This window comes from Monodon monoceros, unplaced genomic scaffold, assembly GCF_005190385.1.
Source record: "Monodon monoceros isolate NGI ecotype Baffin Bay Population unplaced genomic scaffold, NGI_Narwhal_1 Super_Scaffold_19, whole genome shotgun sequence".
NCBI classification, from domain to species: domain Eukaryota; kingdom Metazoa; phylum Chordata; class Mammalia; order Artiodactyla; family Monodontidae; genus Monodon; species Monodon monoceros.
The window spans coordinates 43,935,119-43,956,470 of NW_021703775.1; the positions used below are offsets into that span (position 1 = coordinate 43,935,119).

General features: G+C 42.2%; 2 protein-coding genes across 2 annotated transcripts in view; both read left to right on the plus strand.

Annotated features, from left to right (window-relative positions):
* The window catches only part of PSME4 (proteasome activator subunit 4), a 101,469-nt gene extending 98,652 nt beyond the window's left edge, over window positions 1-2,817 (plus strand). The window contains exons 46-47 of the mRNA XM_029232324.1: window positions 661-799; window positions 1,278-2,817. Coding sequence (XP_029088157.1) covers window positions 661-795 — 135 coding nt within the window. The 3' untranslated portion in view covers window positions 796-799; window positions 1,278-2,817. The remainder of the gene's footprint in view (window positions 1-660; window positions 800-1,277) is intronic.
* A 6,239-nt stretch (window positions 2,818-9,056) lies between these two features.
* On the plus strand, window positions 9,057-12,426 carry GPR75 (G protein-coupled receptor 75). The gene has a single exon (XM_029232330.1). The coding sequence runs from the start codon at window positions 10,554-10,556 to the stop codon at window positions 12,174-12,176; it is 1,623 nt and encodes a 540-aa protein (XP_029088163.1). The 5' UTR covers window positions 9,057-10,553; the 3' UTR covers window positions 12,177-12,426.
* Window positions 12,427-21,352: the final 8,926 nt, after the last annotated feature.

Sequence of the window (21,352 nt, forward strand, 5' to 3'; positions counted from 1 at the left end):
TTATACTAATCTCTATACTCTGGATCTTCTGCTTTGATAAAGCTACTACTCCTACCTCTGCCAGACCCAAGTTACTCATCAATAATTATTAAAATCTTGCAGAGACCCTGCTGCCTGTATATTTGAGATATTTTGGTAACAAGGAAATTACCATAGCTTCTGTCCCTCCAACTCCAGTGGAAGTACGGTGTTGTCAGTGTTGTCAGAATAAATTTTATGCTTCTATTTCACTAGCATTTTATATCTAGGAAGTATATAACTGGGAGCTCATATTAAACAGGAAAATGTGATGGTATTATTTAGTGAACACCTGTGTTCCTACATTAAACAACTTGGAAGACCAATGACCTTGTCCTTTTCAAGGTCCTTTTGCATGTAGGACTGGTCCTGGTCCTTTTCAAGATAAATAGATGTAAGTATATATTGAAACTGGCTTAATAATGTGGTGCGAGTTCTGGTCGCTTGTCCTAATTGCAGCTAGTACTAATTCTAAAGAAGTAAGCTTGGTGGCTTTTTGACGTAAGATTGGTTTATTGGTTTTGTAGCTCTTGGTGAAGTGTAAGATCTGAAGTCTAGAAGGATTGTTATTTAGCTAAAGGTATCCTAAATATAACCCTGGAGAGGTTAAAATAAAATGTATGTGGGTTGCCTACTCTACAGATGACTGTAAAAAAGACCTTATCCAATTTCCGAAGGACGCACCATGACAACTGGCAAGAACACAAACAGCAATTCACTGATGACCAGCTGCTTGTTCTCACCGATCTCCTCGTGTCACCCTGCTATTATGCATAGAAAGGTGAGGCAGCAAAGTTTAAAGAAGTCTGACATCCTCAAATGTCATTGGTTTGATAACTGAGAAGCGGGTATTCCTAAGTTTTTTTCTTTCATGACTTTTACTATGGCCAGTGGAAGTTAAGTTCCCAGAGCATTTTATCCTTTCTTCTCTGCTTTAGGTATTAAGCAGAGAATTGATGTGACTGCTTTTGGGCCTTTATACATGAGTGGGCTTATGGTTAGATAAAAGAAAAGAGATCTTACTCTTAATTGCCTCCTGAGTGGGGCCTGGCCATTTTGGGTTGTCGTAGGGATTCTAGGTTCTACAGTTGTGAAAACATTTCATCTGGATTCTTAAGTATTTATCATCCATTCTGTATTAAAGAGGGAGGACCCAGAAACCTTTCTACTGAGATAGGATGAATGAAGATTTCATTTACTGGGCTCTTAGAGTTGGATGTCCTGTTGTCTAACTGAAATTTTTTTCCTCCTTGATACAGATGAGTAGTCCTCACTTCGAGCTCTTTTCATCAAAAATTCCAGATCCTCAGGTACCATCTGTGGTGGCTTTCTGCAGGTTTTAAAACCCTGCCACTGTTGAGCTCTCATCATTTTGGTGGTTTCTGTGTTTGGTCTCATTAGTCTGCGTTCCACAGGTTCTCAGCTGCCATTTGATTTCCTAACTTGTCCAGAAGTATTTCTGGAATATTAATCACTTTTTCTTTGAGGCATCAGACAAAGCCATAATGTCTCAGACTAGAGATAATTACCCAGTATGATCATGGCATCCAAGACCAGACAGAGTCTAGGAACTCATTACGAAACAGTTTACTTGGAATGGAGAAGGCCCATCTGTAATAACAGATCCTGTCATTTCCTTCATCTCAAATTATTTTGAATTCTTTCCAAATGGCCATGGGTTTAGATGGTAGTAGGCCTGTGGGCCATAAATCTGAAGCCTTGAGAGCCTTGGGTCTGGAGAGCCATGAAGAGGGAAGGAAAAGAGGGCAAGTCTTGAACCCAGCCAAGGACCTGATGGATTGCTTGACCAAGACACAGAAGTGAAGTCTGTGTCCACGTGTTTCCCACAGACTGGAGTTTTTGGTGCTGAATAGAAGAGCAGTTGCTGAAAAACTAGGGGTTTGGTGAATAAATTTTTGATTGATATATATGTATACAGTGTGTGATTTTGCAAATAAACAGCAACAACAATAAAAACCCTGACTGGTTGATTTTTACCTGTATTCTTCGCAAATATTGTTTGACCCTCTTTGAAAACTGTTACAGTTGACTAATGGAAGTCTGCTGTGTTTGTGGAAATTCTGTAATTTTTTTTCTCTTTTTAATTTTTTTCCTTTTCCTTTTTTTTCTTTTTTTTTTTGCCTGCAGAATCGTTGAGACTAATAAGTCTTAATATTTATTTGACTTGTTTAATAAGTGTTACATAGATGTAAAACACTGTATAAACTGTAGAGATAGCATTGGCAAGACTTTGTACAGATGCAACCTCTTACACAACACCATTGTGTAATTAATTTGTAAAGATACACATATAGCTCTTTATTATAGTGATTTTTTTGGCTTTTGTACCAATTGAATGCCATTTTTTTGTGTTTTTAAATTATTTTCTTTATCTTTTCATGTTACAAAAGCTGAGGTGTGGGTTTTTTGAGTTTATTTATCGTTAGAATGTCTGAACTTTTATGTAACTTTTTGTGCGCATCTCTAAATGCGAACACCACATGTTTGCCTATGACCAGCTTATAGAACTCAAGGTATCTTCTAGGTTCAAGTAATTCACAAGTTGGTGAATGTCATCTTGCAGCCCGCCCTGTACAGTCTTCCTTAAAGGAACACTATGGTATATTTTTTAGTATCTACTTGCTGAATGACTCGATACAGACCTAAGCACAGCAGAGGTCCTGGTACAGTATTTAAGTGTCAGCATACACAGGCGTAATCCCTGTATAGTGTAGTGCCAAACTGATTATTTCAATTGTGTAACTAGTTTAAAACCCAATAAATGGATTGTTTTTAACACCTGGCTTTTGTCTTCATTACAAGGAGAAGACAGTTCTGTAGCCAGTGACCCTCATGGATTCCTTTTGCATTCATAGATATGGATCTGTAAATTCATGCCCTCCGACCAGAGTGAATTATCTAGATCAGACCTATCCAGCACAATAGGTCATAGCCATGTGTGACTATTTACATTTAAATTAAATAAAAAATTCCTCATTCTCAATAGCCACATTTCAAGTTCTCATTAGCTACTTTTGGCTAGTGGTTACCCTGTTAAATAGGCAGGTGAATGTTTTCATCATCACAGAAAGTTCTGTTGGACAACACTGGTCTAAATGATTGATTCTCAAATTGATGGGCCTAGAATGTGAATTTTAGTTCATGCCCCCAGCTCATGATATTGATGCCTGGTCCTGAAACCACAGTTTGAGCAGTGAGGTTTTATGTTGTATTGACCACTTCAATTTTTCATAGCCAAGCTGTATGAACATACACTGCCATAGGCAAGGTTCCTAAAGTAGGGAATTTAAAAAATATAAGATACTGGGCACCCACTGTGTTCCTCAGTCAGAATTTCTGTGGTTGGGACTCAGGCATCAACGTCTTTTAAAAGCTTTAAAAGTCTTTTAAAAGCTCCGTAAATGCTTCAGTTGTGCAGCCAGGATTGAGAACCACTGGTGACGACTCCTAAGGCCCACTCTAGGCCTAAAAGTGGGGCACCTTAATCACATGCCCAATGTGATTCTGATACCAGGCTTAGAAGTTGCTTATTACTTTGATACCCTAACTGGTTATATTGTGAATTATTTAATTCCTAAATTTTCTATCGGGGGCCTCAAGAATGAAAAGGAGGAGGGAGAGAAAAGGGATGAATGGCCACTATTGTCTAAATTCTTAAATGGATGTTGCATTCAAAAGAAGGGAGAACGCTCGCAGGAACAGTGTTAAGGGAACGCAAGTGTTTTGGGTTTGGGGGGTGGTGTGTGTAGGCAGACCAGTGTTGAGAAGTCACTGCTGACTGGGCCTGGAAGACTGCGCTAAGGCAGGTTTCAGGTGGGGATGGGTGGAGGGGGGGAGTGGTAGGAAGTAAGGGGAGGAGAAAGCCTGTATCTTTAATGTTGTATGAGCCAATAAATAATCTTTAGTTTCTGAATGAATCCTTTAAAAAAGAATTTGCAAATTGTGTTTCAAAATTTGGGAGGAAATTTTACCTACCTATTTTCTTAATGCTAATGATTAGTAATGGGGCCAGAGAAAACCAGTGAGGACTTTTGTCTTACTGGAAAAAAACTTTCTGCAGACTTCGTAGTTATTTTTGCGGCCAAGGGCCACTTGTCTTGTTACTGTCACTGTTTTGGGTATTCCCTCATTGTTGAACATCAAGGTTTTCAGTTTTCTCTACTATAGATCACACTGCAGTGAACATTTTCATCCCTTCATACTTAAAACTTGTTTCTTTTATTCAGGTATTTCCTTAGGATAAATTCCAAGGAGTGAGATTTTTAGGTCATGAATCTAAGCATTTTAATGGCTCTCATGTTCTTTCCTCAAAGTGCATGTGTCAATTTGCATTGTCAATGATAGTGTGTATTAGAATGTTGGTTTCCCTGCCAATTGACAGCCTATTCATATCTTAACATACTTCAAGTCAGCCCTGCTTGTTTATTTGTAGATTTCCATTTTGTGACTACTAAACCAGTGTTCTTTCCAATTTGACACACTGCTGGTACGTTTTGTAGACGTGATCATAGTAGCTTTCGTCTTGTTGATCGTGCTTACTAGTTCTGGAACTTGGATGGTTCCAGATTTCCTCTTCTAGCTCTCTAGAACCCTTTACAACTTGTGAAATTTTGTTTTGAAGTAATTTCTAAATTCTGATAGCATAGTCAACACCTGGACTGGGTATCTACCTCATAAATTATCCAGCCCTCTTGATTTTCTCTTGATGAAAGCAGAGTGGTGGGGGTGGCTGGGAAAAATATATGCGTAAATCCAATTATTTGGTGCTTGTTGGTGCTGAACTGTTCTGTTTTAGAAGATGAACTATCGGCCAAAATAGGTGTTTCAATAGCAGTGTCCTAAGTACTTCACTTGAATGGAACTTTGTGGTTTTCTGGCACTCGGTGAAGGAAAGAACACTCAAATAGCACTCTGTGTTTCCAAGTGGTACCCTCTGAGAAGGTCAGAAAAGTAGTAAGATCCTAGTTACCCAGGTTGGGACACTGAAGTAGTAAAGAGTTTAACTGGCTTTCTTTTGTCCCCAGAGTAACAAACATACTTGGGAATGCTACTTGATAACTCTTGAGACTAAAACCCGCTTTTATGAGTTCATTATTTTGGACATACTGTGCACTTTAGAATGAGAGGCTGGTAAATTTTTTGGTTTGTGTCCTTGCTTGCTAAAATTAGCTGCATACATTGCACCATTGCTTTTCAAGTTGATTTACATTGAACACAGCATTGAGTAACGTCGATGATTTCTTGGCTTGGTTATTTCATTTGCATGGGTAGTTTCTGTGCTCTTTGCATTTGTTTCCTAGTAGTTATGCCCTTTGCTGAGTTCCCTCAATAAATTCATTAATACTTTCAGAGAGCTGAGAGGAGAAAAAATTACGTTATAGTTGGTTGGATTTAAAGTCTGTTGCAATGACTTGATTTACAGATTCTGTGTCTCAAAGTACCAAACTGGACGACAACGCCAGTTTAATCTAGGAGAAAAAGTATTAGCTACAGCGTAGAGAGGAGCTAGGAAGGCGGACTAGGAAGCGCCAGGAATGGGGAGAGGTGGGTGGCGGGCCGACCAGAAGCCTGGGAAGCCCCCAGATCCCGCCAAGACCGACGTGAAGCCTGGCCACTCCTCGCTGTCCACGGTCTCCACCCTCTAGGGGTCAAGGTCCCCATGGGTCGCGCTGTGTCCGTCGGTGCCCCCACCTTTGCCCTCCTCTCCACCCAGTCCGCTCCCCCTCTTCCTCGGTATGTCAGCTCGTAACAGCCTCGGGGAGCCGCCACTGCCCGAGCGGCAAAACGGCGCGCCTGAGACCTCGCGCGGCGCGGAGGACGGAGGTCGGGGCGGCGGGAGCGGTCGGGCCCCGGGTCAACGGGAGGCCCGCGAGTCGTCGAGGGCGCGGGGGCAGGCGGGGCGCCGAGCCGGAGTGTCCGGCGTGGGGGTGGGGGGCGGCGCCCTCGGCGTCTCCGTGACTGCGCCTCCGCGCCCCGGCTTGCCGCGGCTCCCGGGATGCGCGGAGGCGGCGGCGATGGCGATGATGTCTCTAGCCCTGCATCCTCCCGGGCGGCGGGCGGAGCTGGGGTCCGAGCTGCGATATGGAGGAGGAGGGGCGGCGCTGCGGCCACCGGGCAGGTGAGAGACCACGGGCCCCTGGAGGAGGACGACCCCGCGGGGACCGGGAGGGCCGGGCCCTGAGAATCCGCCGGGTGAGCGAGGAGGCGGCCGCACAGGTCCAGGCCCGGCCGCCGTGCACCGGCGCTCCTGGCGCGGCCTGAGGGGAAACCATCTCGCGCCTGCCCTGTCGGTTCCCCGGCTCCGCGGGGCCCGTGGAACCCCTCCCCCGCCGCCCATGCCCTGCCTGAGCCCTCCCCACCTCACCAACCCTCTGCTGCATCTTTTACAAGCTTCCCTGGACCGACCTAGGCCCTCCTTACCATAACCTTCCCCAGCCAGGGGAGCCGCTACCCATCTCAAGTCCCTGGTCTGGGTCGCTGTGCCCTCCCAGAAGTCTCCCACAACATCCTCACACTGGAGGTGCTCCACAGCCTCCCCTCTCCCTCATCCACTGACAGACCCGACCCTATCAGCTGCTCTGGGCTTCGAAAGGTAGTTCCACTGGGGAGAAAGAGCATGGCCTCTGAAATCAGATAAATCTGGCTTGAATCTTAGTGACCTTGGACAAGTCATCTAACTTCCCTGATGTTTTCCTGATCAATACAAATACAGTGGGAATAATAATAATAATAGTACAGAACCTTGTTTTCTTGTGAGGGTTGGTTAGACTGAGAATGCCTGCCCTCGAGGAACTGAGGATATAATGAGAAAACAAGAGTTGGAAGAATCCAGGTCATGAGTTGACTTGTAAAAGCTCATATAAAATGTTTTAATATGTACTAAAATATTAAGACAGCACACTAGATTATCAAGAGGCTCTTCACACACATCCTAATGAGAAATTGCTGAACAATTTTCACTTATTATTTCTTGCTTACTTTAGGCTCTCTCCTTCTTAGTTGTAATAAGATGCATATGATATGAATTCATTCCTTCTTATTGTGCTTAATATGTTTTCTTCTTACGACTGGTGTTCCAACTTAAAATTTCTCTGATTTTATTACTTTAATTACATCTTCTTCCAAAACTTGTTTATGGTCCCAGAGATAAAGAGTAACTTGTATGCTTGCATTGAAAAGAATGTTGGTAACCTTTATTTAATATTTAGGAGTAAGTAGCAGATAGGTATTCGTTTACCGCCTCCCTCCCCCAAATAAGTGAGTTTTATAGTTCTTCTATCATAGCTTTTCCCCAAATTGTCATCTCAGCCTCCTCTTTCTTAAAGTCTCAAAAGTTAGTACCTAAGGCCTGGGTTTACTTTCCCTCCATTTCCTTACTGCTTCTAAAGTTTCTCTGCCCAAACCTTTACTTCTGTTCTGTCTTCTGCTTTTTCTCCCTTTTCTCTTCCCAGCCTCTGATTCCTTCCTTTTTTTCCTAATTATCCCAAATCAGAATGATTTATAGTTACTTTATACCAGAACCATAATTTTTCAACCTTGCCAAAAAGGTACATGGAAGTATATGTGTGTGTGTGTGTGTGTGTGTGTGTGTGTGTCTGTATCCAAATTTTGGGCTCCAGGAACTTTGAGTTGGGAAGGGATTGCAATACCTACTTCATAGGATTATAATGAGAATGAAATAAAGTTTGATAACCTATGTAAAGCTTCTAGTAGAAGTGCCTGTCATATAATAACCACCGAGTAAATTATAGCTGCTGTAACTGTCTTCTGACCTGGGACTCCCTGCCTTGATTGCTTTGCTATTCTGTTTAGCTTGGTGGTGGAGTGCTGCCTTTAGAGAGCAACTGCTTAGTTTCAAATCCATACTGTACCCCTTTAAGATAGGTGCTCTCTCTCTCTGACTCAGTTTCCTCATCTGTAAAATAGAGGTAAGTTATACTATCTCAGGGTTGTTTTGACGATTCAATATATTAATAGTGTGGAGCACTGAGAGCAGTGCCTGGCACATCACAAGCACTTAGTAAAGTGAACATACTAATGATAAGACTGATCATTATATTCCTGACCCAGAATTCTACTTTATTTTTTAATGTATTGAAAAAATTTAAGTTTATTGAAGCAATTATAATTGGAGAGAAAGTGAAAGTTGCCCCTCAACTCCTCCAAATCCTTTTTTTTTCCTTCTGCCTCTTATCTTTGACTAATGTTGGTGCCTCATCATTCCATTTTCCCCTTTCCAAACTCCTTCCAGCCTGGGGTCTTCATAACTTCCATCATCCGCTTCATTTTTATTACCCACTTACTCGGTACTTTTCTTAGCATCCTAATTCCAGACCCTTCATCATTCTAATTTACCCAAGCCAAATTTCTGCTTCTCTCTTCGGGGTCAGGGGAGTTTGCTATAAACAGTAGTATCACCTTTCTGCTCTTCTTGCTTCCACAAATTGGATTTTCTCTTCTACTTCTTTTTTCATCAGTTAACCCCAATCCTCCAATTAACAATTAAAAAGTTAACAGTAAAAGGTTTTTTTTTTCACTACACAGGTATCAAAAAGGGTTCAGAAACAGGCACATACTCTTTTAAGTGAAAATAATAAGCTATCCATTATTATTATTTTTAAATTCTAATCATCAAGAAACAAAAGGTCAGGATTATTTTTTCTATCTCTTTTATATCAGGAAAGTACAGAAAAGTGGGTCCTACTTCTCAGTGGAGAAATTCATTATATTGTTATGATCTGCACTTTTGACCATTAGAATGTAGAAGAGGTTATCTTCTTCCTTCGTGAAGGACACGAGTTAGTTTTATGGATCTCCCCAGGACTGAAATTTGTCTGATACTCACTGGCACAGCTGTACCTATTATTGAATGCTGGGTGACTTCTGTATTGGGTGGTCCATAGCTCCTGCTTGGAGGCCCCAGTAATACCTCACTAACCAGGCCCCTTCCTCTGTACCCCATGATTCAGCAACTAAAGTGGTAATCCTAGGACAGCTGGAGGCCTCTGGGACTCAGCTTGAGCTGGTGGTTAAATATTCTGAACATCACCCATGGACCTCCCCAGTACCACTGGTTATTCCTAAAATACTGGATTAAAGCAAGTTAGTTTTGGTTGCCAAGAGCATTGCACCAGTCTCCAAGGAACAACTTAAGCTGTACCACTGGAAGCATCTTTGGGAGCGGGATGGGCACCAGGCCACACAGGGCTTTGGGATTTGGGACAACAGAACATTATGTGAGTGTATTTTAAATCTCATTGCAAAATGGAAAAAAAAATGTTAAGAAAGTAAAGGACCAAGGAGAAAAAGAAGTTTTTCTTTAAAAGTAGAGGCTGTGTCTTATTCATCTTTGTACCCACGGTACCTAGCGTAAAGCTGGAGGAGAGTATGCACACGGTAGATATAAACTGGGTGAATGCATGCATGAATGGGTGCATGCCTCCTGCTTCTCCACGAGGATATTCCTGCTGGAATAATGATAACTCACATTTATATAGAGTTTGCAAAGTGGTGCTTCGCCCCTTGTAAATCTCATATAATTCTGACACCCTTCATTACTTCCATTTTTTCCCTCTCAAATATAGTCGTACACAAAGTTCTTTTCCAAAGGAGAGTGCGGAGTTGGCCAAAACATCACAAATAGGGAGAAGAAAATATAAATAACGGAAAATAAAGGATTCTTCCTAGGAAGAGGAGTCGGATTTGTTAGTGATGTGTGGGAGTTACGTAAAAGGCCACAGTATACACTTCAAAAGTAGCCTCTTGCTTATGCATCAAGCACAGCACATGCTGTTTCTTGCCTCAGTCCTTCTGCTGCAAAGACGTACTCCCCTTCTCCCAGCCTGTCTGTCCCCCACTCCCTGCCCCTCGCCTTCCACCCAACTAGCTCCTCCTTATCGAGAGCTGCTTTACACTCTCTCAGCCTTCACCCGGGGCTGGATTATGTCCCCCTTCTTTTCCTCCCACAGTGTGCTGCCATCAGCTGATTTGCCGCATTTGGCTGCAATTTCATAGGCTGATCTCCTCCAACTAGATTGTGATCTCTTTCGTGGAGAGATCATGTTCTCGTGTCTTCACAGTGTCTGGCTCTGCAGAGTTTCCGAAGGTAACATCTGCACACCCATCCTTCAATCACAATCTCAAGGGGTGAGGCCCAGGAATCTGTTTTTTGTTTAACCCACTCTCCAGATGATGCTTAACCTAGTTTGAAAACCACTGTGTCATAAAACCTGAAATCAGCTGGATGAATGTATTTTGAGGTCTTTGTGTCTTTCCTGTGTGGGGCTTTGCAAGGAGAAATGCTTTCTAGGCACTGGGTCAGAGCTGAAAAAGTCTAGTGCTTTTGTAAAAGATCATGAGGTCACTCTTCTTTCTCCATTAATTCCTTTCTGTTTCTGGGTATGCATTTTTGTGCGCAGGCTTTTCTGCCTTGGGCCTCTTTTGTCAAATATCGCTCATCTGTGAGTTGAGGCCCTGACTCCCTTCACACAGAAGGAAGTCATCTCTCTCTGAAGATGAACTCAACAGACCTCCCTCAGGATGCTCCCAACACTACCCTGCTACCTGTGCCTCACTCCCAGGGAGAAAACAGCACTGCTGTCCAGGAAGACCTCCAGGACCTCGTCCACACGGCCACCCTGGTGAGCTGTACCTTTCTGCTCGCAATCATCTTCTGCCTGGGCTCTTACGGCAACTTCATTGTCTTCTTGTCCTTCTTTGATCCGGCCTTCAGGAAATTCAGAACCAACTTTGATTTCATGGTCCTGAACCTGTCCTTCTGTGACCTTTTCATTTGTGGCGTGACGGCCCCCATGTTCACCTTTGTGTTGTTCTTCAGTTCAGCCAGCGGCATACCAGATGCTTTCTGCTTCACCTTCCACCTCACCAGCTCCGGCTTCATCATCATGTCCCTCAAGACAGTGGCGGTGATTGCCCTGCACCGGCTCCGCATGGTGTTGGGGAAGCAGCCGAACCGCACGGCCTCCTTTCTCTGCACCTTGCTCCTCACTCTGCTCCTCTGGGCCACCAGTTTCACCCTCGCCACCTTGGCCACCCTGAAAACCAGCAAGTCCCACCTCTGCCTTCCCATGTCCAGTCTGATTGCCCGAGAAGGGAAAGCCATCCTGTCTCTCTATGTGGTCGATTTCACCTTTTGTGTTGCTGTGGTCTCTGTGTCTTACATCATGATTGCTCAGACCCTGCGGAAAAATGCTCAAGTCAGAAAGTGCCCCCCTGTGATCACAGTTGATGCTTCCAGACCACAGCCTTTCATGGGGGCCTCTGTGAAGGGAGGTGGAGATCCTATCCAGTGTACCATGCCAGCTCTTTACAGGAACCAGAATTACAATAAACTGCAGCACGTTCAGACCCACGGATACACCAAGAGTCCCAACCAGCTGCCAACCCCTGCGGCCAGCCGGCTCCAGCTGGTGTCGGCTGTCAATCTCTCCACGGCTAAGGATTCCAAGGCGGTGGTCACCTGTGTGATCATTGTGCTGTCGGTCCTGGTGTGCTGCCTTCCACTGGGAATCTCCTTGGTGCAGGTGGTTCTGTCCAGCAATGGGAGCTTCATCCTTTACCAGTTTGAACTGTTTGGTTTTACGCTTGTATTTTTCAAGTCAGGATTAAACCCTTTTATATATTCTCGGAACAGTGCAGGGCTGAGAAGGAAAGTACTGTGGTGTCTGCAGTACATAGGCCTGGGTTTTTTCTGCTGCAAACAGAAGACTCGACTTCGAGCCATGGGAAAGGGAAACCTCGAAGTCAACAGAAACAAATCCTCCCATCATGAAACAAACTCTGCCTACATGTTGTCTCCAAAGCCCCAGAAGAAATTTGTGGACCAGGCCTGTGGCCCAAGTCATTCGAAGGAAAGTGTGGTCAGTCCCAAGATGTCTGCTGGACATCAACACTATGGTCAGAGCAGCTCAACCCCCATCAACACTCGGATTGAGCCGTACTACAGTATCTATAACAGCAGCCCGTCCCAGGAAGAGAGCATCCCACATAACTTACAGCCAGTAAATTCTTTTGGATTTGCCAGTTCATATATTGCCATGCATTATCACACCACTAATGATTTAATGCAAGAGTATGATAGCACTTCAGCCAAGCAGATTCCAGTCCCCTCTGTTTAGAGTCATGGAGGCTAGAGAATCTTATGTAAATGTTTTTGTTTCTGATACTAATTGATTTTTTTTAATTCTGTGAGACCAGAGGTACATCAAAACTTAAAGACCTAGACAGTTGACACTAATGACTCCCTTTTGTCTGAAGTATTAGCATCTATTCGTTTGCAGTTTCTTGACGTTTTAAGAGTTGATGTAAAAGTTTATTATTTTACGCCTGACCTGTGCTCCAATCTTTTGTACTAAACTTTTAAATAGATGCCAGGGAATGATCATGCTACTGTATTAAAGTAGGGAATGAACTGATTATGGTCATTTGAGTCAATGTTATGGTTCTTTGAAGTAAGTATGAGCGGGAATTTTTAAAGAACGTGAAGGTATCATCTTTACTGAGGCATTATTTTTATTAACTGAATTATAAATTTTGACTCTTTGAAGTGTTGAATTGGGATCAATGTACTTTTTTTGGTTGCAGGCTTACTGGAATAAATAACACATTGTTAAAGCAGAAAATCAGAAATGTATTATCTATAACTATTTTTACCAAAAATACACAAGCATTAGTTACTTTCTTTTCATAAGACAGCCAACTAAGAATAGGGTATTAAGATTATTACCATTTGTAATTGTAGACATCATTATTTTGTGTCAGCTGAGTAGCTGTATAGTTCTTTTAAAAAGAAGTTTGGGACTTCCCTGGTGGTGCAGTGGTTGAGAGTCCGCCTGCCGATGCAGGGGACGCGGGTTCGTGCCCCGGTCTGGGAGGATCCCACATGCCGTGGGGCGGCTGGGCCCGTGGGCCATGGCCGCTGAGCCTGCGCGTCCGGAGCCTGTGCTCCGCGATGGGAGAGGCCACAGCAGTGAGAGGCCCGCGTACCACAGAAGTCTGTTTTTTCTTGCTAAAAATGAATTATTCTATTTCAGAATGATCTTACCCAAGAAACCTAGTGAGGAGGACTGCATCTGTAGTAGAGGGGTGCTCTCCCTGGGGTAGTAGGCACTAACGGTGGTCATCTCATCAGGGTGCTGTTATGTGGGAAGCAGGCTAGACTGTTGTATGTAGACTCTTGTATGTACAAGGCGGCATAAGGATGAGATGGGGGTGTTTCGATCTATGCTTTCCTTCTGTGTGAGAATGATTTGTTAACAACCTGACGAAGACTATCTAAGTAACTATTTAGAAAAAATTTTTGGTCTTTGTTTATATATTACCATGGTAGAAAAATTCTTAAGATGATCTGTTTTCAAACTAATTGTGTTATTTCTCTCCCATGAATCTTAAACTGGAAATGGGCAATAAGGCAAAATAGATTAAGTATTTCTACACTTAAACTAATTTTATTATATACTCTGTGATTCCTAGCATAACTACTGTAAACTTATATTTTTATGTAAAAATGTTTTCATTATACAGTTGGCATTTGAACTCAATACAATTTTGGAACTATAACTTCTAGACAAGATGAGCATCAAGATACAAAACCTATCTTTATAAATTGTTATATTCAAGAACAGTTATTGCAGATTGGAAGGTACTTTGTCCCTTGGATGAAAGGTGTTCAGTTTATAGCATCCTCTCCCATGCTGTTCCCAAATATAGAGGTCGTGAGATGCATGGAGAAGACAGCTGGTACTCAGCTAGAACTCTGCTCAGTTTCATCTAATAACTCTTACCTTCCAGGATCAACCAGTCATTTCTATTTCCGAGGCTTAAGTATGAGATATGGATTTTATTTTGCTGTTAAATTCACCTTTTAGGACTCTCTCCCTTCTTCCTTCTCTCTCTCTTGTCCTTTTATTTTTGCTATTAAATTTTATAACAGAAGATAAAATATACACTCTTCTTTTTTTCCTTTGGTAATTGAATGCTATTTTTGGAAGTCACTATGACCTATTTCAACTGTGCTTTTATATTTTTAATACAACACTATATTAATACTTCCATGAGGTAGGTTCGTATATTACCTCTTTTTAACAAAGAATTAAGAAATAGAATATCCTCTCCCAAGATCATTTGAAGAATTGTGGCAAATTAGGAATGAAACTTTTGTCTAAATTCAGAACCTCGTATTTAAGTCAATAAGCCAAACAGCTTTATAAGTAATAACATTGCAATCAAGAAGCTATTTCATACTTTTTAAGGTATGAATCTCTTTTTTGGCCAGGCATTTCAAATGTGACTCAATAAAAGATTTTTTAAAAAGTAATTTCTACTTGTAAAACTAAAAATGACAGGTTTCCTTTGTGACCTCTGAGTCTGAGATGATCTGACCCATCTTTGGGAGGTAAAAATCATAGCATAAAGACAATAAGCATGTGCATATGAGGTGTTCAGTCTCTTTATGCTCATCAAGAAATTACTGATTTAACTTGCATGAAATACATAGCAGGCTAGATTCTTAGCCTTCCTGTATATTTATATCTCTGTATCTATGTCTATGTGTAGATATATGTAGATACAGATACAGAGATAGATATATGTAACTTGTCTCTTCATAAGTTATATATGTCTATCTATATCTATGTCTATGTGGACATAAAGATATAAATAGACATATATAACTTTTCCATAAGGGCTAAAATGAGAACTTTTATAAAAGTAATGAGAATTCAGTTGAATATGACTAATTAGCAGGGTATATTAATTATTTCTCTTGATGCTTTACTGTGATGCAAATTGTTCTGATGTTAACCATTAGGTCAGATTTGTATTTCTGATGCTTTTAATGTTCTTTTAAACTAATGTTTGGAAAATAAAAATAATGAAAAACCTAACATTTCTGAACATCAGACTGCAATACTTTTACTTTCCTGTGAATCATTTAAAAACCATCGGAGAATAGCAGTGTTGAAACTCAGAGAGTGTTCTTTTCCTTAAAAGACAAATAACTTGTTTGACCACATTGTGTAGCATGCATTTGTGCTCAGAACAATCAAGAATAATTAGTTCCAAAGGTTAATTATTTACTAAACTAAGTTTATCACCCAGCGGGAAAACTCCTAACCATTTCAAAAACTTCTTTAAAATGAAATGAATCTGGAAAAAGATACGGAATTCTGGGTGTTTCAGTTTATCAATCACGGTTTTAAGAATCAGAAAACATTAATTTAAGCAGAAAAGAACTGAATATCGGAAATCAGATGTCTTCTCAATCATTAAAAGGTCAAGGCTCTATGATGACATGTCTGCAGGAAACATTCCAGAATAAACAGTACCAGTCTGACTAGCCAGCAGAGATGCTTTTTCCGCTACAGCCAGGAAGGGAAGGAGTGAGGAGGCCTCCTTGGACCTTGGACTTCAAGGACACCTGTTGAAGTAGACATCCAGAGAGATCAGGAAGCTGCTGCACTGCCACAACCTCTACGACTAACCCTCTTGACACCTCCAAAGCAAATGCTAAACATCAAAGCAGTGCCACAGAAAGAAATTTGGCACCAGGCATTTAGTTGGCAGAACCCAATTTACATTTAAAACCCTAGTTTCTGTGAATCTGGAAAGTGTAGTTACACTAAAAAGGTAAACTAAAAGGAGGTTCAGAACAGATACTGAGTTCCAATCCACTCCGTCCACAATGGTCCATCTTTTTGGTGCTCAACATTTATAGCTGCTCCTTTAGCCATATTTCCAAAGAACACCAACTCTCCCATTTGAAATAATGCAACTTCTCTCATTTAAACAAAAACATGCCTCCTCTCTTCCAGGGGAAAGATGCAAAGTCCGATCAACTATTCTGTTTCTCGGTAATGTTACTCTTCTGGTTCAGTCAAAAATCTCAACTTTGTATTCTGTAACCCAAGGATGAAATTGTAAAGTTTACCACTGTATGGTCAGGCCACTTAAGATGATTGTTCTCTTGTTCTCTGTACATGCCCTGCCCAACCAGTGCCTGCTTCACCTGCAGCCTGTTCACATGACTGACCTTCCTGCGAACTTGCCCCAGCTGGTGATTGTTCTTATCAAAGGGGCAGTGAGAGGCTTGATAAGAGGCATGCCCCTGTTGGTTTCCCTGGTAACTAATGAGCCCACCTGATGTCAATTCCCCTGTAACTGGTAATTCCTCCCACAGGGAGCGAAGACTGCTGCCGTGTCCTGCCCGTCGTCCACCACACACAGTGGGCTGTCGCTCCAGGACCTTGCTTCAGACATGTAAGCTCCCCCATCCGTTAAACCATTTGATACCAGGGTTCTAGGCCTTCCCCAGTCAATAGAAATTGATAAGAGGCCAGTCAAGAAATTCAGGCAAGGCTTTATTGGGGCCTCTGTTGCAGCAGGAGGGTAGCGAAAACAAGTAACAAGTCCCCTTGCTCACTCCCCAAGGTGGAGGGAGCTGGTTCCTTATATGGGGTTGAGGGTAGGGGTGTGACCAGGGGTCGGGCCAGAGGGGTGGCTTAGGTGTTTTGCCCACCCCTTTGTTGGTATTGAGTGCTGGGGGCATGTGCAGTACCCTGCTTTTGCTCCCGACACCCTGTTTTTACTTTCAGCTCATCAGAAGTGGCAGTTGGGGTTTTTTTGGTCTTTTTGTATCTTTTGTCTAGAATTTGCCGGAACTGTGCATGGACAGCAGCTACTTTTAGTCCCTTATAGTTTTCTTTGTATCAGTATTTTCTTGCTCCAGGAGATGTTAGTCCAGGCACAAGCGTTGCAGCACTGGAGCAAAGGGTCCCAGGTCCCAGCCTGTCTCACACTGATGTCTCTGTTGCTGACTCCAGGCTCTTTCTTCAGTCTTGAAGTTGGGCAAGCACAGGCCTTGTAGGCCTGTGGGGTGCAGCCCAATAACCACCAACAAACACATCTTATAGAAAGTAGCAGAGAAAACAGGGTAAGAACAAGAAATAGGTTGAAATGGTTCATAAGGGAGAAAATATGGGTGCTAATATAGGCCTTACTTGCTTCTGATCAGGAAGTTGTGGTTGGTATTTTGTAACTTCCACTACTCCCTGCTTCCTATCCCTTTGCCCTCGGCTAGCATATTGCATAGTCTGAGAAAATATATAACTTATAAAATAGTGGAGGGAAGGAAATACTAAGAAAACAAAATTTGGGGAGTATAAAGCAGGATTACAGAAATTAAAACAGCAAGAAAATAAATGTAAATGCTTACTGTCGTTTATAAAAGACAAAAATCCTTGAATTTAAAATATGTAAGGGGCTTCCCTGGTGGCGCAGTGGTTGAGAGTCCGCCTGCCGATGCAGGGGACGCGGGTTCGTGCCCCGGTCCGGGAAGATCCTACATACCGCAGAGCGGCTGGGCCTGTGAGCCATGGCCGCTGAGCCTGCGCGTCCAGAGCCTGTGCTCCGCAACAGGAGAGGCCACAACAGAGAGAGGCCCGCGTACCGCAAAAAAAAAAAAAAAAAATATGTAGGGGACTTCCCTGGTGACCCCGTGGTTAACACTCCGTGCTCCCAATGCAGGGGGCCCAGGTTTGATCCCTGGTCAGGGAACTAGATCCCACATGCATGCCGAAACTAAGAGTTCACATGCTTCAACTAAGAGTTTGCATGCCACAACTAAGGAGCCCACAAGTTTCAATAAAGGAGCCCACCTGCTGCAATTAAGAACTGGTGCAACTAACTAACTAAATATTTTTAAAAAATGATATGCAGGGAATTCCCTGTCAGTCCAGTGGTTGGGACTGCACTTTCATTGCCAAAGACCCAGGTTCAGTCCCTTGTTGGGGAACTAGGATCCTACAAGCTGCACAGCGCCGCCAAAAAAAAAAAGATATGCAAAATTTGCTGCTTGGAATAGATAAACATAAGATAAACTGATGTAAAAATTAAGAGGCAAAAGTAGATTAAGCTTACATGAAGAAAAAGAAAAAGGGAATGGCAACATTAATATCGGAGAACTAAAGAAGAGAACTAACATTGATAAAGAGAACCCCCAAATAGTAAAGTAATAACAGTATTCATTCATTCAATGGATATTTATTGAATACTATGTGCCAGGAACTTGAGATACACTGGTGAACACAAGAGAGAAGTTTCTATTCCCATGACGATTATATTAGGCTAAGGAAGATAAAATAAACAGGTAAACAAATATGTAATTTTTATGTGGTGATATGTTCTATGAAGAAAAATTAAACAGTAAAGGCAGAGAAAGTGTCAGGGATGTTAATTTTATACAGGGAAGTTAGAAACTATTTGGGACAATAATACAATTTACTACAGTATTATTTTCATTATCGTTTAGTTCTAAATATGCTCTAATTTCCATTATTATTTTTCTTTGGGTCCACAAATTATTTAGAAGTGATTCTCTTAATTTTCCAGTAATGATATTTCAATTATTGATTTTTTAACTTAACGACCTTGTGGCAAATGAGATATATACGATTCCAACCCTTGAAAATTGAAATTTGCTTTATGCTCCCGTAGATGGACAGTTTATGTAAACGATCTGAGTATACTCGAAAAGAATGTGTATTTTTTTTTAATAAATTTATTTATTTTTGGTTGCGTTGGGTCTTCATTGCTGTGCATGGGCTTTCCCTAGTTGTGGCGCGTGGGGTCTACTCTTCATTGTGGTGTGTGGGCTTCTCATTGCGGTGGCTTCTCGTTGCAGAGCACGGGCTCTAGGCACGCGGGCTTCAGTAGTTGTGGAGCACGGGCTTCAGTAGTTGTGGCTCGCGGGCTCTAGAGCACAGGCTCAGTAGTTGTGGCGCACGGGCTTAGTTGCTCCGTGGCATGTGGGATCTTCCCGGACCAGGGATCGAACCTGTGTCCCCTGCATTGGCAGGCGGATTCTTAACCATTGCGCCACCAGGGACGTCCCAAGAATGTATATTTTTTGTTGGGTAAAATGTTTTCTACAGGTCCATTAGTTCAAGCCTATTGATTGTATAGTTCAAATCTATATTCTTACTGATTGTGTTTGTTTGTTTGATCTGGAGAGAGATGGCAGCAAAAGTGCTTACACACAGAGAGTAGACTACTAGCATGTGGTGTGCATGGGTACCCTGCAGAATAGTTTATAGAGGGAAGAGAGAACTTGTTACTTGCTGGGTTGTTAAAGTGGAGGTCAGTTAGGAGAGTTTCTATGGGAGTGTTATTTTTAAAATTCAATAAATTAGATTTTAGATATTACTCAAAATTCACTTCAGAACTTTATTACTATATATGCATGCATTTGTACATAGTTGTAACCGGAATGTACGTTTTACCTTCTATTTTTTTCTGTTGAAATGATCATATCATCAAACTTTTGAAGAGCAGATTCATTTTATGAATACTGTTGAAATTACTCATAAACCTGTATCTGTTCAAGGAAAGTAATGTAGAGGAAAATTGCCTTCAGTCAACCTAGCAAATAAGAAAGAGAGCTGGGAGTAGAGCATTTCCTTACAGACTTCCCTTACAGAAGTTTTTTAAGTTGTCAAAATTGGCAACAAGGAATGTATCTCTGGGTGATAGGTTTAAATTTAGAAACTCATCTACTTGACCTAGAGAGTTTTTCTAGACAAAAGAATTTGTCTTCTGCTTTAGGAATATTGTTAACCTCATTTGATTCACCACCCACTGTCCACTTTTGCCCCACAGCTCTGCTTCTTAGGTGATAAAAAAGTGCTCCACTATATGTCCAATATGCATTCTACAAGTTTTGATTGTGAAAATGCACAAGTGCAGGTAATAACAGCAACCATTGGGCTTACATGATGGTAAGATACACCAATTTCAGAGAGGTTACAATGTGAAAAAATGCTTATCTTAGAATTGGTGATATATGGTGTTTAGTATAAGCTAGGGGAAAACACAAAATTATGGTCCCTTGATAAATACTTTAAGGATCTTTCTTTAAAACTAAGATTTTAAATAGTTCCTTGGTTAGGAACTCTTTATTTCCAGAAGCAATGGCCTCATAAGATTCCAGGTGGGAATTCTTTTCTAAAGTGGGAAGGGGCAGTAATGAAAGGGCAGCATGAGGTCTTAAAAGAGTAAGGCACAGTAGCCTTCTCAGACAGCTCAGTTGTAGGGACCTGAAAATGAGCATCTATAAACTGGATCCCTTTTTCATGCTCAAGATACTTGCACCCCAGTCTGAAGATCTCTACGCTTGGCCACCAGTAGCACTCCTGGGTGCTGGCAGGTTCAGGTTCCCACCAGATCTGACTTTGGGTTATGGCTCATTCTTGAGTAATTCTCCATAACCTAGCCAGGCCAGATTATGGAGGCTCCCCTTTCAAGGTCGTCCTCTTCACTCAGTTTAGTGGCAATGATACATGGAAACTACAGTGGGACTTTTGACTCCCAGAGGTAGGCGTTTTCTCCCTTATTCACTTAAAGCAGTTGTTGTTTTTCTTCTTCATTACTGAAAGAGGTCTACGGTCCCGTAAAAGAGATTTGCTCTCACTGCCTCCCTATGGAGTTGAAGGAAGGCCGAGAGTCAGTGAAGACACCAGGTCTGTGGAATGGTGAGGTGAGGCAGGTTGGCGGTCAGGGAAAAAGGCTCACCTCCTCCAGGGACCCAGGCTTTAGAGAGGGCAGGCCTAGACTGAGCTTAGAACCACAGCCAAAGCAGCCAAGCTCCACCAGTGGGAGGACTCTGCCTCAGCAGGTGACTGGGGAATGTGCTTCAGTGTGTACCAGTCAGCAACACCGGCCCAAGTGTGAAGTCTTCTTGAGGTGAGGGCTTGAAGCCAGATGTTGTAATTTTTGAGGGGATGAAGAAGGGAAAGGAGGAGCAGAAAGATAGGAAAATGGCTCCCTACTTCCTCTCCCACCCCTAAATATGGATCTGTAAATTGAGAAGCAGGTGCTGGCAGTGATTAACGATATTGTCTTTCAATACCACGCAAATGCTGATGACACTCATTTTCTCTCTCTAATCCTAACCCTCCCTGAACTCCATGCTGGTCTATCCAATTGTCTATTCAACGTCTCCACTTGGATGTCTAATAGACATGTACAAAACTGAACTCTCCCCACAAACTTGTGCCTCCTGCTGTTTTATCATCTCAGTAAACAGCACCGCAATGACCAGTGCACAGCTCAGTCAGGGCCCTTGATTCTTTTCTTTCTCTTGCATGCCACATCTAATTGATAGAGCAATCCTCAATTATCTTGAAAATATACTCTGAATCCAACTATTTCTCACCTCCTTCAACCCCATCCCTTCTAGCCCATACCCCCACCATCTCTCACCTGGACTGTTAAACTAACCTCATAACCATTCTCCCACCTT